At 36.0% G+C, this 16,614-nt stretch overlaps 1 protein-coding gene across 1 annotated transcript in view; it reads left to right on the top strand.

Moving 5' to 3' along the window:
- Positions 1 to 16,614, top strand: part of LOC150087031 (uncharacterized) — a 346,277-nt gene that overhangs the window by 317,277 nt on the left and 12,386 nt on the right. Inside the window, exon 14 of the mRNA XM_090371763.1 lies at positions 10,162 to 10,290. Coding sequence (XP_090227889.1) covers positions 10,162 to 10,290 — 129 coding nt within the window. The remainder of the gene's footprint in view (positions 1 to 10,161; positions 10,291 to 16,614) is intronic.

Genomic DNA, 16,614 nt, shown 5'->3' with positions numbered 1-16,614 from the left:
GACACGTGGGAACTTTAGCTGCGAGAGGTTCCAAGCCGGTGAGAGGTTGAAGGGAAGTTTAGCGTTAATAATGTTGAGATCGGAATGGTGTCGGTACCATTCGATGGTGAGGGCTTCATATTGAAGAATTCTGTAGCTCGATCTAAGTAATATAAGTATTAAATAGTTTCTTAAGTTATATACATTATATAAAAAAGCATGTAATAACATACAATAAGATCACATTTTGCCTGAAAATGGAATGGAATTTTATTTTTTTCTCTATCATTCTTATGATTCAGAAAAATTACAACAAAATCTGAAGCCAAAATATACCATACACTCAAACTCAGAGATGTGGCACCTCTAATTATATGAGCTAAAATTGAGATAAGATAGGGTTACCATCTTCTGCGCTCATAAAAAGAGGACATTTACATGTTTTGGGGCGAATAAAAGAGGACAAAAAGTTCATCTTGGATTAAAAAAGAGGACAAATATATTATGCAAATAATAAAATAAAGACAATGTAAACCACATTTACTGATGTTTAGGATTAGTACATTCATATTTGTCTTGAGAAATTATTTCTTTCAATAGCTGGATTGCCTCTCAAATATGTGTAAAAATCAAAGCATGACATGTGTTTGAAATTGTACTGCAAAAACAAAATACCTTTTACAGAATTGACATTTAACCTATTCCTTTTTTTCATCCACTGACTTTGCATTAGAGAGAATACTCTCTCTACATTTGCATTGTGAGGAGGAATTGCAAAGAAAAACTGGACAATTTTCAACAATTCTGAATGGAATTCAATATTTTTTGAATTACTAAAATATTTGGCCCACTTTTCATGTATAAGCATGTTTTTAAAATCTTTGTTATTCATTTAATCCTCAAAAAATTTCTTCAAATTGTTAAATTGGTCAAAACACTTAACATCATCAATTGTTACCCCTTTGTCAATCAAGTAGGAAATAGAACATTCTACATCGTTCCAGCTTGGTACTGCATCCATTTTCATCCACATAAAACAGGAAATGGATTCCATATGGTGAAGCCACTTATCTAAATATTCCATGCAATTTCTATACAGATTTTTTGTATCACTAGAAAATTTTTCACATTCAAGTACAAGTCCTTCATCATGTTTTTTGTATAGCATTTCCTTTACTCTTAATGGCATGAAGTTGTGATCCATTCGTTTCGAGATATTTTCTTTCATTGAGACTAACACATCTAGCACTTCTGCAGCTGAGTTACTTTCCCTTTCAATTCATTGTATATGTGTATGGAATACACTCCTAAGTGATTCCATGAACCAAAGATGAATCTCACTAAATCCATTTTCAAAGAACCTTTTAATCACAATGGGAGGTTTTTCTTGGGATAGAAAATAAGCCTGTAAAGCTGGAAACATATCTATGAGCCTTGTGATGCTTGGAAATAATGAAAGCCATCTTGTCTTGCTGTGAGAAAGGAGCTGTCTATATTCAATCTCAACAAACTCACAGTATTCCTTAAGCTCTTCAGTCCGGACTGTATAATTATGAAAATACTGGTAAATTTTAAAAACAATGTTCTCTATATCAACTTCCCAAAGTTCTGCGGCATTCTGAAGACAATTGTTTAAAATATGTGCAGGGCAGCCCACTCCAATCAAAGTCTTGTTATGCAACAATTTCTTTAATTTTGCAAAGACATTATTCCCTTCTTCATTTCGTCTCAATCCTCCAAACATTGTATTGCTTGATTTGATTTTATTGATGCATTAGCAACTAAGGCTATAAACATTGTATTGCAATTGTCCCCAGTGAATGCAATACATGTTTCACACAAACCATTTTTTTTTTTCAAGAGTTTCTTTATCATACATAGAAATGGTATCTGCAGTCTTATTAGACATCTTCTGTAATTCAATTAATTTTGTTTGTAACCCTCCTTCATTTACATCAAAATACTGAATAATTAATGGGAAGATTTTTTCAGAACCATGATTACTTCCATCAGTTGAGACCCCGCAGTATGCAATTTTATTTTATTTTAAAGTTTTTACAGTAACATAAAGAGAATGATTTGCAAGTACAAAGTTTACAATTTCTTCTGTCTTGGTTCTAGCGCAGGAAAATCTTTTTGCTATCTCAGAATCACAAAATACATTTTTTAACATGACAGTTGTGCAATCCATTAATTTGTAACTACTATGATGTTTAACAGTGTGAAAAGCAAAGGTACCCTCTGCAGCAGCCAGATCATATTCTATTTTACCGACAGCTTTGATAAAAAAATCTGTAACCTTTCCCGAAGAATTGATGAAACTATCATATTGAAACTGAGAAGCACTTTCTTGTGCTTCTCAGTTTCAATATGATACTTCAAATCACCAACCCCTTTATTGGCTACTGAAACATATGTCCCCATTCCGCAAACTTTACATTCAGCTTCCCATTACTCTCTCAGCCAGATACAAAACATGGAAATTTGTTTTTCATCTCTTCTGTAAACATGCACTTCCATTTAGGCATTTTAGGGGATGTATAGTCTTTATAATATTAATTTTTATAATTGAAATAATAATAAATATTTTTTATTGTAAGTAGTGAAGCATAAATTTTATTAAGGTTAGGTTATGTTTTACATTCAACTAAACTAACCTAATTGCAGAAAAGTACCTACAGGTATAAAGATGGATAATAAATATTTTTGTTATTAAAGTGAAAAAAAACCTTTGTATCGTCTGCAAACTTGGACATTAAACTTGATATACCATCATCAATATATTCATAAACACCGAAAACAACAACGGACCCAACACTGAACCTTGAGGAACTCCACTAATAACATTAGTCCACGTTGAGCAGTGTCCATTGATTACCACTCTCTGTCTTCTGCCACTCAACCATCCCCTTATCCATAGCAGCAATTTGCCTCCAATGCCACACTGCTGCACAAATTGGAGCAGTGTGGCATTGGAGGCAAATTGCTGCTATGGATAAGGGGATGGTTGAGTGGCAGAAGACAGAGAGTGGTAATCAATGGACACTGCTCAACGTGGACTAATGTTATTAGTGGAGTTCCTCAAGGTTCAGTGTTGGGTCCGTTGTTGTTTTTGGTGTTTATGAATGATATTGATGATGGTATATCAAGTTTAATGTCCAAGTTTGCAGATGATACAAAGGTTGGCAGGGTCGTTAAGGACACTACTGACGCTATGCTGCTGCAACAGGATCTGGAAAAGTTGAACAGATGGGCTGAGAGGTGGCAAATGAAGTTTAACATTGACAAATGTAAAGTACTACATATGGGAAACAGTAACCCCAGAGCAACTTATCAACTCTGCGGTACTACACTGACAGTGGTGGAGAATGAAAAGGACCTGGGGGTAATTGTGCAGGCAGATATGAAGTTCTCTGAGCAGTGCAGACGAGCTACAAGAGTAGCTCATGGTGTCTTGTCAATGATATACAGGAATTTTTCTAGCAGGGATAAGGAGGTGATTATTCCCTTGTATAAGGCAATGGTTAGGCCACATCTTGAGTACTGTATACAGGTCTGGAGGCCTCATTTCAAGAAGGATGTAGAGCTGCTGGAACGGGTACAGAGAAGGGCAACAAGATTAGTGAATGGAACAAAGGATTGCTCTTACGAAGAAAGGCTTAAATTTTGCAAATTACAGAGTCTGGAGACTAGGCACCGGCGAGGTGATCTGATAGAGGTGTATAAGGCTTTGAATGGTTTGAGCATGCTCAATGCCAATGGGATTCTTCATCTTGCTCAGAATAATCACCTCAGAGGGCATAAATTCAAATGGAAGGACGGATGTCGGATAGATGTGCGGAAATTTGCCTTTGGCCAGCGGGTGGTTGGTTGGTGGAACCGACTTCCATCACTTGTTGTTGAAGTTGATAGCCTAAACAAATTTAAAGCTCAACTGGACAGGTATTTCGAACGAACGGAGGGGTAAAATTGGATTGGGGTTTTTTTTTTTTTTTTTTTTGGCTGATGCTGAATAAGCTTGCTTTCTTGCATCATATGCCTCTGCTAATGCTAAAAACAGTATTTTAAAAAAAAGTAAACTTTGGTATTAAATAAACTAGTATCTGCCTCTTGATTGGATTGTTGATAAGTATACCAAATTTAGTCGACAGTACGCAACTTTCGATCAATTTGGTATGCACACAACTCAAATCCACGTTTTCATATGCTGCAATCAATTTCTAGAGAAAACAGTCCCTCTAACTGTCAATATTTATTTGACATGCTGGAATTCCTGTAATTTATATATCTTTTTCTAGCACACCATCTGATCTTCATCATCATCATCAGCCATTTTCAATCCACTGCAGGATGAAGGCCTCTCCAGCAACTTTCCAGTTCCTTCTGTTTTGAGCACTGGCCATCCATTTACTACCCAAAAACTCATGAATTTCAACTATCCATCTCCGCCTTTGTCTTCCAGGTTTTCTTCTAGCTCCTCTTGGGTACCATTCTGTTATTTTCTTAGTCCATCTGTCATCATGTCTTCGAGCTATATGTCCTGCCCAAGACCATTTTAGTTCTTTAGTTTTGATAAGAATGTCCTTTACTTGAGCTTGCTGCCTAATCCATGTGTTTCTCTTCTTATCTAACAGTCTGATTCCCAATGTAATTCTTTCCATTCTTCGCTGTGTAGTTCTCAGCTTCTCTTCCATTCTTTTGGTGAGTGCCCAAGTTTCACTTCCATAAGTCATGGTGGGGAGTATACATTGGTTCATTATTTTATGTTTCAGACAAACTGGGATATTGCTCTTCAGTATGTGACTATATTTCCTGAATGCTATCCATCCAAAATTTATTCTTCTCTTGACTTCCAGCCATTTATCATTATTACAGCTAATAACTTGTCCCAGATAAGTATATGACTTCACCTTTTCAATTACTGCTCCTTCAATCATTATTTTCCTTTCTGTAGCATACTTGTTCATCATTACTTTTGTTTTAGCCATATTCATCTTTAGTCCAAAATCCTTACTAACTGTGCATAACCGATTAAGATTTTCCTCTAATTCTTTGGGATCGTGGCTTATGACCACAATGTCATCTGCAAATCGTAAATGGTTTAGGTACTCTCCATTCACATTGACTCCTTTCTAATCTTCTGAAAGCTTCCTCAAGGGCAGCAGTAAACAGCTTTGAAGATATTGTGTCTCCTTGTCAAACTCCTTTCTCGATTTTAAATTTCCTACTGTCTTTGTCTAGTCTAATAAAGGAGATAGCACTCTCATAATATATGGGGTATCTATGCCTTGTCTTTCCAGTGCCCGAAACATCGCCTTATGCTGTATGGAGTCAAATGCCTTTTCATAATCCACAAATGCCAGGCATAATGGTGTTTTATATTCATTTGCTTTCTCCATTAGCTGTGATATTACATGAAGGTGATCCATAGTTGAGAATCCTGTCCTAAAGCCAGCTTGCTCTTTCGGTTGATTCTCATCAAGTATTCTTTCTAATCTGTTAGTAATGACCCTTGTGAATGACTTGTAGATGTGGGATAACAAGCTAATTGGTCTATAATTTCCAATTTCTGATTTATCTCCTTTCTTATGCAGCAAAACTATGATTGCATTATTCCACTGCTTAGGCATCACACCTTTTCTAATGCACTTTGTGAAGAGCCTTGCCAGTTTTTGTGCTATGTCTCTTCCTCCCAATTTTAACAACTCTACAGTAACTTCATCTTCCCCCGGGGCTTTCTGATTCTTAATTTTCTTAAATGCATGTTCTACCTCATCAGGAAGAATATCGAGTATGTCATATGTGTTGCTACTTTGCAAACCATCTTCCCCACTGCTGGCATCATTCCCTTGCTCCTTGTATAATTCTCTATAGTAGTCTTCTGCTATTTGAATTATGCCTTCTCTGCTGTTTTTAAGTACACCATCGCTATTCTTCAGTTTCAGTATCATTTGTCTTTCTGTATTACTGCTCATGGCTGCTGATTTAAATCCTTTGTTTTCCTTCAATGTTTGTTCTACTTTTCTTGTGTTAAATCTTCTTATGTCCTCTCTGAGTCTCTTTCTAATGGCTTTGCATAACTCAGTATACTCAATTTTCTCCCTGTCAGTGTTTTTCTTCCTCTTCATTTGTCGTCTTCAGTTCATCATGACAAGTGTTTCTTGACTAATTTTTTCTTCTTTGGATTTCTTTTTCCCTATAGGTTTCTTGGGCTTTATCTTCTGATCTTCACGCATTATCTACTCTCTAAACCAGGTGTCGGCAAACTTTTTTTTGGAAAGGGCGAGATCATAAAATTTTTAGGCTCGGCGGGCCAGGTAGCAAGCTCGAAGATATTTACATGGGTAATTCTACTCATAGAGCAACAAAAAAAAAAAACAGGTTCAAAATCTTTTTATTAGGAAGTGATATTTTACATAATATTTATACACATGCTGACACTTACAAAAAATTAATAAAATATTTCCATTTATTAATAAACGTATTATAGAACTGGTTTAATTTTGTACTAATGCGATGAATGTAATTGTTTTTTCTGAGATAATATTTCATCATACTGGAGTTCGAAGTTAGTACTTCTTATCATTAAAGTTGTTTGCAAATGGTCATCCGTTAATAATGATCTGTATTGCGATTTTACATATTTCATTTTCGAAAATGTCTTTTCACATTGGTAAGTACTCCCAAATACAGGTATAAATCCCCGTGCATATGATTTTAATTGACCGTATTTATCTTCCGAAAGATGTTTATAGAATTGGGTTAGATCCATTTCTTTAAACCTAACCTTTAGCATATCATCATTTTGCAGATCAGTCACTTCCAATTGAAGGTCTGATGGAAGCTCCTCAATTGTACAGCCAAATGGATTTTGAAATATGGAAATGTCTTTTGCACTTGCATCAAGATCCGAAAAATGATGTTATAATTGTAGTTTAAGTTCAGAAAATATATCCGCCGTGAATTTTTTTGGGAATGGGGATTTCGCTAATTGAAATTTTTTACAGCATGGAAAATGGTCAAACTTGGTTAATGTGATTTGTATTTCAAACAATTCAAATTTTTGACGATGTGACTTTACGATAGAATACGTTTCACATATGAGCACCCCTGTTTTCCCCTGTAATTAAGTTAAATTTGTTAAGATATCCCACGATGTCTGTAACAAATGCTAATTTCCATAGCCATTCATTGTTAGATAATAGTGGTTGTGGGCAGTTTTTCTCATTTAGAAAAATTTCTGTTGCTTCTCTGCATTCAAAAAATCTCAATAAAACTTTTCCATTGCTGAGCCATCGAACTGCTGTATGGTAGGGCAAATCAGGATATTCGGCTTCAATCTCTAATAAAAAATCACGAAACTGATGATGATTAAGTCCACCAGAGCGAATAAAGTTAACTGCTGACGCAACTGATTCAATAACACATGACAGATTGAGGTGTTTCCCACAAAGAGCCTGCTGGTGAATAATACAGTGATATACCAGAGGTTTTGAACATTTAGCTTCTTCACAAGCCTTAAAAATTTGTCCAACTAAACCTTTCTCCGTTCCACATATATTTCTACCACCATCAGTTGTGACACATTTTAACTGATTCCATTGCAAATTGTACTGTGTTAGCGTTTTCTCAACTTCCTTGAAGATATCTTCTCCTGTAGTTGTTCCATGCAGACTATTCATAGAAGCTAATTCTTCAGTAACCTCAAACTCAGTATTGACTCCTCGAATAAAGAGCAACAATTGGGCAGTATCAGTAATGTCTGTAGACTCATCAAGAGCCAACGAAAACCACTTGAAATTTTTTGCCTTGTCTTTTAATTGACTCTTGATGTGGCTCCCGATGTCCTCAAGTCTTCTAACAGTTGTTCCCGCCGAAAGACTGACAGATCGAAACAAATCCATTTTCTCTGGACCCATTTCTTCGGCTGCCACAAGAAAACATGATTTAATTAATTCACCATTGCTAAATAGTTTTCCTTTCTTGGCTAATAAATGAGTTATTCATAAGCTTATTTTAGTTACTGCTTCATTATAATTTTTTTATTTTAACAAATAAATTGCATTGTGATGATGCATTACGTTTTAAACTTTCCAATTTTAGCTTCCGTTGATTTTCTGTGAGTTTTGAATATTGTGCCGTATGCTTAGTTTGGTAATGACGACGTATATTGTACTCTTTTTCGCACAGCTATTGTGTCATTACATAATAAACATGATACTTTGTCATTTATTTCTATAACAAAATAATTCGCACTCCATTCAGCTTTAAAAGCACGACATTCGAAGTCCACTTTTCTCTTCATATTTGGTCTTGAGGGTGACATGACATGGAAACAGTGGGTAATAAATAAAAGGGAAAAAAAAGATCGCAGAGCACCGTGACAGACAATACCACGTGCGTCGCTAAAGCAAAACTGAGAGAAATGCTGGCAACACTTGTTCTACGGTAGACGACAGAATGCGAATATGCGACGCCAGTAGTGCCACGTGCGGTCGTTATTTTCAACTTGACTATCAGCTATTGCACGCGTAATTTGATTTTTAATTTTTTTCATGTAAAAAACAATATTAACCCGCGGGCCGGATTAAAAAGAGGGTGGGGGCCATAGTTTGCCGACCCCTGCTCCAAACCAAAATACAGGTGGGCCTCGATTAACGCGATTAATTCGTCCCGCAAGCGCATCGCGCAAAATGGAAACACATTAATCGAATATCATAACCAATAGGAAAAATTATAATTGGTCCTTGACCTTCTGGAATGTCCATAAAGAATTTTAAAAATACCTTTTAAATAACTTTTTAACTGTATATAATGTAAAAGATAATGAAAATAATTATGGAACTAAATGTTTATTGCATAAAACAGCAGTTCTTAAACTGTGTGCCGTGGAATATTTTAAATTTTTGAGATGCCGCGCGAACTACTAGCTCGAGGTAGTTCAGTTTCATCATTTCTTATTAAGTTGTTTGGACCTAACTACTAAACGAAACTGTTAGGTATTTCTTTTGGTCTGGGTGCGCCTTGAAGAATATTACTGAGACATTAAAGGCGCCGTGAACCAAGAAATTTTGGGAACCTCTGACATAAAATACACAATGAAGAAATTACTGTTGCGGAAATATTTGAACAGTGTTGACTTTCTCTTTTCATCAATCAATTTCCGATAGCTGACAACAATCTTCTCTGGGCCCTGGCGAAATAAATATCGCAGAGACCATAAAACCTTTTGTTTGAGGTTCTATGCGATACGAAAGATTTCATCTAATTCTTTTTCCGTTATCTCCTTCGCGGTAACATTTTCATCTGGCTCATTTAAAAATTTGAATTTTTAAATGCCAGTCTGCATTGACTTTATTAGCAGGAGACAAAACGTCTTCTTCCGATGGTTGATGGAACACACCAAGGCAGGCAGCAGGCAAACGTTTGTTTATTGACCGTACGACTCGCAGTAAGCTTAATGCACAATTCAAATCTTTTTCAACTATCGCATAAAAAAAAAAAAAAAAGATCGCGTTAACTGGAAATTTGCATCGTGTAAAGTGAAAAGTGGTATCATTTTTCAAATAGCGTTAACTGAATATCGCGTTAATTGAACTCGCGTTATGCGAGGCCTAGCTGTATTGTATTGCTAGACTATATAAAATTTATATGTGCGTAAATTCTGAAGCAGGCGTGGGTTGGTAACAATCTCAATGCACTAAACAGCGTTGTCGGGGTCTTCCGCCTAATTGTCAACACAGAAATTCGAATTGAAGAATCGTCTCCTATTCCGAAAAAGATTCTGTATAACGTAACTCGGTAGTTTTCATCGAGCTTGCATAAAAAAATGGCATATAATATAAAAATCTGGACATTTAGACAAATTTATAAAAATCCACCCGGACAAAAATTTTAGACATAAAATCCGGTTAAAGGTGAAGGACTAAATTCATTGGAAGTGACTCTTGTTTTATTTCATTACTATCAAACAGTATTTTTTATTTTTTTTAAAGAGTACATATGTCCCCTTAATATAGCCAAAACCAAGTAGTGAGTCATGTTATTTCAGAGTTGCACTGTACAAAGATTCTTCTGGGGGAAATGAAATAAATGAGAATTTAAATATTTCATTACTATTTTTACACACTTATTTATTTCTGTAAATTCTAGCAGATTAGATTATTAATAATTTTTTTAAAGGAAAATCCAGTTATAAAGAACATGGCTATCGAATGTTGTTAATTTGGTTGCATGGTCTACCGTCCTCTCGAAACCCACTTAAAGATCTGTTTGAAGCTCTTACAGACATAGATAAAAGAGATATAGCAGGTGATTCTGAATATCATTTTTATGAAACTATGAAATTTTTATTAATTTTGTTTTATTTTTATCTTGATAAATCTGTAATATTACTTTTTTTTTTTTTTTAAAGACTGTTTTTAATGTGTTTATTTTAATAAAAGTTTATATTATTGTTTTATAATTCATTCAATAGCAGTAAAGAGGGTATGGTCCTCAATAATTATTTGATCATTTTATATTGTGCATTAAGAATTGCCTTTATGTAAGAAGAAATTGAGCAACTTGAAAATATATGGAAAAGGCAGTTGAGCATCGAGTTTTAATCATACTTTGCAAAGAAAATATATATAACCTACAGATTGAAATTTATGGAAAGGCATTTCTGCTCTGATACCTTCTCTAAATTTAACATATTAACTTCAAAGTTGACATTTTTTTTGTATCACATAAGGATTTTCCACAAATTGAGAACTTTGTACTTTTTTTTATAATAATATGGGAAAAAAACTCAAAGTGAATAAAATAAAAAAATATCAATACAAAAGGGAACATTTATGCCGATTCATCAAATTTTTTGAAAAAAGTCTATCCTTTGGTCTCAGAGGTAGTTATTGTCTTGGCTGTTGTTAGGGAAATATATTGTACATAAAAGGATAGGTGGAATAGGACCAGGATATGTCTGCCAGGGCAGAAGTAGAATATTGTTATAGTGCAGAGATTATCTTTTAAGGGCACACAGGGTGATATTCTTGTAGTGCAGATTCTTCATTCTTTAAGAACTTGCACTAATGATATTAAGAGTAGGAAACCTGAAGATTTAATTAACAAGTACAGGGCAATGTTGGGGAAAAGTTGCTCTTTAAGATTAAATATCAAAGTGTCTGCAATTCTGCACAAAAAACATATGCGAGAGTATTAGTTGAGGCCTTATCAATCATTACAGCCCTGTAGAGACTGTCCAAGGTTCATGGGGTAGCATTTTTCTTATGGTGGTCTGTACTTGTTAACAGGAGAGATTGCTTCTACAGAGGTGGGAAGGAGAGCAAGAATATTTGTTGATGCTATCAAGGTAGAGTTAGGTGGGTCAGAAAACTGTTAGCTTGGAGGAATATGGAGACTAATAGATTAACAACAGCCACAGAGAGAGGTGAAAGAGATTCTTGCATTGCTTCTATTGGAGAATGCAACAACCTAGAAAGCATGGTATCGGGGATTTCAAGCTCTACCACGGGTTCTCATGGAATAAGTAAATATATGGGCTGATTTTGGGTAACTAAGAGTAAGAACAGATGCATGTATGCTAATGCTAGGAGCATAGTAAATAAATTTGAGTAACTGGAACTATTGATTAAGTCATCAAATGTAGATATATTGTAGGGGTATTGAAGATGTGGTGTCACTCAGATATAAAGGATGCAGAATTTGAACATGGGGAGTACAATGTGTACAGAAGGGACAGACATGAGGGGGGAGGAGTTATTCTCTTCATTTTTTTAATGAAACCCTAAATATGAAAGATATTAGAATCTACAGTACTTAGTACCATGCCTGGGTTGAGAAGATGAAAGACAATAATTGTTGACATTAGATTTGAATTTCTGTAGATCGTAATTTTCTACAAAATTACAATATGTGTGAGAAAAAGGATCCTGGCTGGTTGTGGCAGGGAGAATAATAGAAGCCAGTTTGGAGTCCCACAGGGTTTGGTGTTGGGTCCACTGTTGTTTTTGTATATTTATCAATGATATTGATGAAGGTATATCAGGCTTAATGTCGAAGTTTGCAGTGATACAAAGGTTAGCAGGGTTGTTAATGACAGTAATGGCAGTGTGCTACTGCAACAGGAGCTAGATAATTTGGGCAGATGGGCTAAGAAGCGGCAACTGAAGTTTAACCTTGACAAATGCAAAGTACTGCATATGGGTAGAACTAACCTCAGAGTAACGTACCAACTGTGTGGTACTACACTTAAGGTGGTAGAAAATGAAAAAGACCTGGGAGTAATTGTCCAATCAGATATGAAGTTTTCTGAGCAATGCAAACAGGCTGCCAGGGCAGGTCATGGGGTTTTGTCAATGATATATAGGAATTTTGCTATCAGGGAAAAGGAGGTGATTGTCCCTCTGTATAAGGCAATGGTCAGGCCACGCCTTGAGTACTGCGTACAGGTCTGGAGGCCTCATTTTAGGAAGAATGTAGATTTGCTTGAGCGTGTACAGAGAAGAGCAACAAGATTGGTGAGGGGAATGAAGGGATCCTCTTACCAAGAGAGGCTTAAGTTCTGCAGATTGCAGTGGCTGGAGACTAGGCACCTGCGCGGTGATCTCATTGAGGTGTATAAGGCCTTGAATGGGTTGAGCACGCTGAATTCTGATGGGATCCTTCCACTTGTTCAGATTACGAACCTAAGGGGGCATAAATTCAAATTAAGAAAGGCCAGATGTAGAATAGATGTGCGGAAATTTGCCTTTAGCCAGCGGGTGGTTAATTGCTGGAACAAACTTCCATCTGTCATTGTGGAAGTTGATAGGCTGAATAAATTTAAGGAGGAACTGGACAGGCATTTGGAGGGAATGGTGTGATTTTTTTTTTTTTTTTTTGTTTTGGGTGATGCATGATTTCTTGCATCACATGCCACTACTACTACTACTACTACTACTAGAATTCAGTAGAAGAGTGCCCATGGAAGTATCTATTAGAAACAACATTCAGCAGAAACAGAATCTCTATGAGCCAGAGAGTGAAGAGACTTTGCAAGAGGTGGGTCATTAATTAACCTCTTTTGAATGGAGTCTAGAAGCCTGAGATAGGTTAAGGGGCACCACACCAGATGTGGGAACAATATTCCATGGTAGGGGGATTTGAGATTTGTACAGATTAAGAAGGTCATTAATATACAAGAGGAAAAGAGTGAGAAAAAGAACAGAAACTTGGGGAACACGAGCATTAGTGGAGAAGTTAGAAGACAGAGAGCTATCTACAATCACCTCCTCATTGAGGAGCTGGAAGGAAAACTGGATACCTGGTTATAAAAAACAGAAAACCATAAAATGAAAGTTTATTTAGAAGACCTTTATGACAAACACGATCAAAAGCCTTTGAAATGCAAGAGCAATGTTTGAGTTTCACCAAAAGTTTCCATTGAATTTGTCTGTAGATGGGTAACATAAGCCAGTATATCACCAGTGTGTAAACATTGAACAAAATCCATACTGGCAGTCATTGATCAGATGGAAGGCTTCAAGATAGTTTAGCAATTGGCAGTTTTCTCAATTACTTTGGAAATAGTAGAAGTAAATGAGATGGGATGATAATTTGATGGGAAGGATTTGTCACACTTTTTAGGAACTGTCTTTAACTCAGGAGCAAAGGTTTTGAGAATGGAGAAATACAATCAGCACCTGGGGCTGTCCTGGCATGAAGACTGTTCAAAATTCTATTGATATCCTTTTGATAGAAGATCATAGGAGGCATTCAATGAGTGTACTAGGAATGGCAGGGGGTGATTTACCAAGATCATTAATGCACGAGTTAGAAGAAAAGTAGGATGCTAGCAGGTTGCCTTTATCTATAGCTGAAGTGGCTATAAAACCATCGGGTTTTAAAAGAGGAGGGAATAGAGATGGAAAAAGTTTCAGCCAATAGTTCTCGGAAGATGCCAGAATGCTCAACTGACATTTGGAAGTTTACTACAAGAAGCAAGTTTTCTGCTCTTAAACTTAAAAATCTAGTTTGGACTGATTAATAACTGCTTTACATTTGTTGCAAGTTTTGGTGTTGGCAGAAAACTGAACCTGGAGATTTGAATGCAAGCCAATTGCTATATGCAACATTCTTATCTTGAATAGCCTCAGTTTATTTAACGGAAAAACCAAGGTTTAGATAAAGGACAGAATTTAAGGAATGGGGAATAAAGGATTTCATCCATAGAAGAATAATTTCACTGATACATTCTAAGCAAATTTACATTAGAAGATTTAAAACAGTAATCCAACCAAGGAAAAGAAGAATATAAATCTTGCAAATCATCCCATTTTGCATCCTAACCAGCTCGGTCCATGTGACTAGAAAATGGAAGACAGGTGGAGTTGTGAACATTAAAATCATCAGGGGAAAACTACCTCACTGTTAGGAAAGTTCTACTATGTAAAGTCAAGTTTCAAAGAAAGGAAGTCAAAAAGTTCTAAGTGATTAGTGGAATTAAGAGAATGATAGAGGCAACAGATGAATTTAACAGCATGGGGTAGAGAGATTTTAAGCCAGAGAAGATCAAAAAGAGGAGATTCCAAATTACCTTGACAGGGAATATCAAAGTGGTCATATGCACAAGTATCACCTTTCAAGCGAAAGAAATTGAATAGCAAATAACACTAGTCAACACAATTTTTACCTCCAAGAATTAAATGCTGTTTTTAACCAATTTTTATGTGTATATTTCGAAAATCACATCACAGTTATTAAATATAGAGGGAGTTACATTTTACCGAAATATGCCAATTTGGCATAATCTAGCCAATAATGTATGACATACCGATTTATTTTAAAGATATAAGTGTATTCCGATGCAACAATTTACAATTTGAAGAGAGCACACTTAGCATTTGTGGTGGGGATTTTTGTAGGCTGTGTCAAGGTTTTCCAAGTACTAACTGATCGTGACATGTTCTCAGGGTTGTAAATCTATCCTCCAAACATATAATAGAACGTGTAATATTTTTTAAAACTTGTATTATAAACTTGGATTATACGTATATATCCCTTTATTTTGATATTAAACATTGGTACCTCTATTGGTGTAGACATAATAGAGACTTTTTATGGTGATTTTCGGAATCAGCATGTTTATTTCCTCCAGAATCACATATTTTCATTGCGGAGGTATGACAAAAATTATTTTTTGTTGGCTAGTGTAATTAGGACAACTGAGATGAACAGTGGTTGAATCAATCAATATTTGAGATTCTGTCAGAAAAATTTCTTGGGGCTTGCAGACTGTAAGTGGAAATAGACATCTTTGAGATTGGAACTAAGATCACATATTTGTGAAATGAATGAGGAAGTGTTTGGGAGGTTTAGATCTTTTCACATATAGCTTTGTTCTATTAGTTTGACTATTCATGATGTATTCAGTAGTAAGAAAAGTTGTGGAAGATGTATGAAATTTTTGGATATGGCATACACACACAAGAATATACTCAGCTCCTTGACATAATGTGTCTTCAACAATGCTTTCCGCATACACACTACTTGGACTCCCTCCAGTTTATATCTGGCAGAGTAGAGGCAGTGAGATTATACACTAGCTGATTTGCAAGCTTACTATAGAATTACCAATAGGTTCAGTCCAGAAGATGGACTATCTAATGAACAGTCTGCAACACCATTTTAGAGCTGTACCTTAAAATGTAAGAAAGATTGGATCTTGCTGTGATGCCCAACATAACCTCAAAAACATCAGTCATGCTGCATGATGGAACAGATGGGGGTTGGGGTGGCAGAACTTTACTCTGGAGATTAAATGTGGGTTTCACCACTTCAAGCCTCCAGTAAGCAAATGTTAGTATCACACCAGTTGATGAGAGTCATCTACCACTTAGTATAGTCTGGTAACACAGAGGAGTGGCACACAGATGCACACCTTGACACCTGCTTTCATTGGTTCACACCTGGTTGGTCACCACCAGTGTAGTAGGTGCTGTATTTCAGGACTTGCACATGGGGGACTATACCCAGGTGAACTAACAGTCCCACCATTGTGAAGGTGCAAGCAGAGAATTTGGTTGTCACAGAATGTGCGAACTTCATTGAAATTAAATTCACTTGACTCAAATGTCACCTAAATATCGGTTCCATCAGCATTTTAGACTCCCAGATAGCAAACCGAGCTTGTCATATATGGAGAGATTGTCTGTGATTGACACAAGGACTAAGTTAAGAAGTATATTAAATCTAGGGCATTTCATCCAGTTTAAATGGTGCAATGTTGAGTGGTTTGGTGTGACATACACACCAAACTGGGAAAACAAAAATGAGAGTAAGAGTGTATTATAGGACTAATGACTGTGCTGAGTATAATAAACAACCACACAGGAAATAAGAGTGGACCGGTAAATCAGAATATCTTATAATGGTGATTTTAACTTTCCAGAAGGCTTAGACCTGAATGGATGTCAGATGAACTAAAGAGACTGTAGTGGTAGAGAATAAAAATGCATGTGATGCATATAAATTAACAAGTGATTCAGAAGCCTATGGTAGGTATAACTTAGTCTGAAATCAGTTCACAAAGAAGGTTAGGCAAGTTAAGACTGATTATTAGAAGTCTCTGGCAAAGAATGTGAAGAAAAGTAG

This window comes from Mastigoproctus giganteus, chromosome 4, assembly GCF_048544385.1.
Source record: "Mastigoproctus giganteus isolate SK-2022 chromosome 4, ASM4854438v1, whole genome shotgun sequence".
Taxonomy (NCBI): domain Eukaryota; kingdom Metazoa; phylum Arthropoda; class Arachnida; order Uropygi; family Thelyphonidae; genus Mastigoproctus; species Mastigoproctus giganteus.
The sequence above is the reverse complement of the archived record's forward strand: the minus strand, read 5'-3'. Positions and strand labels throughout refer to the sequence as shown.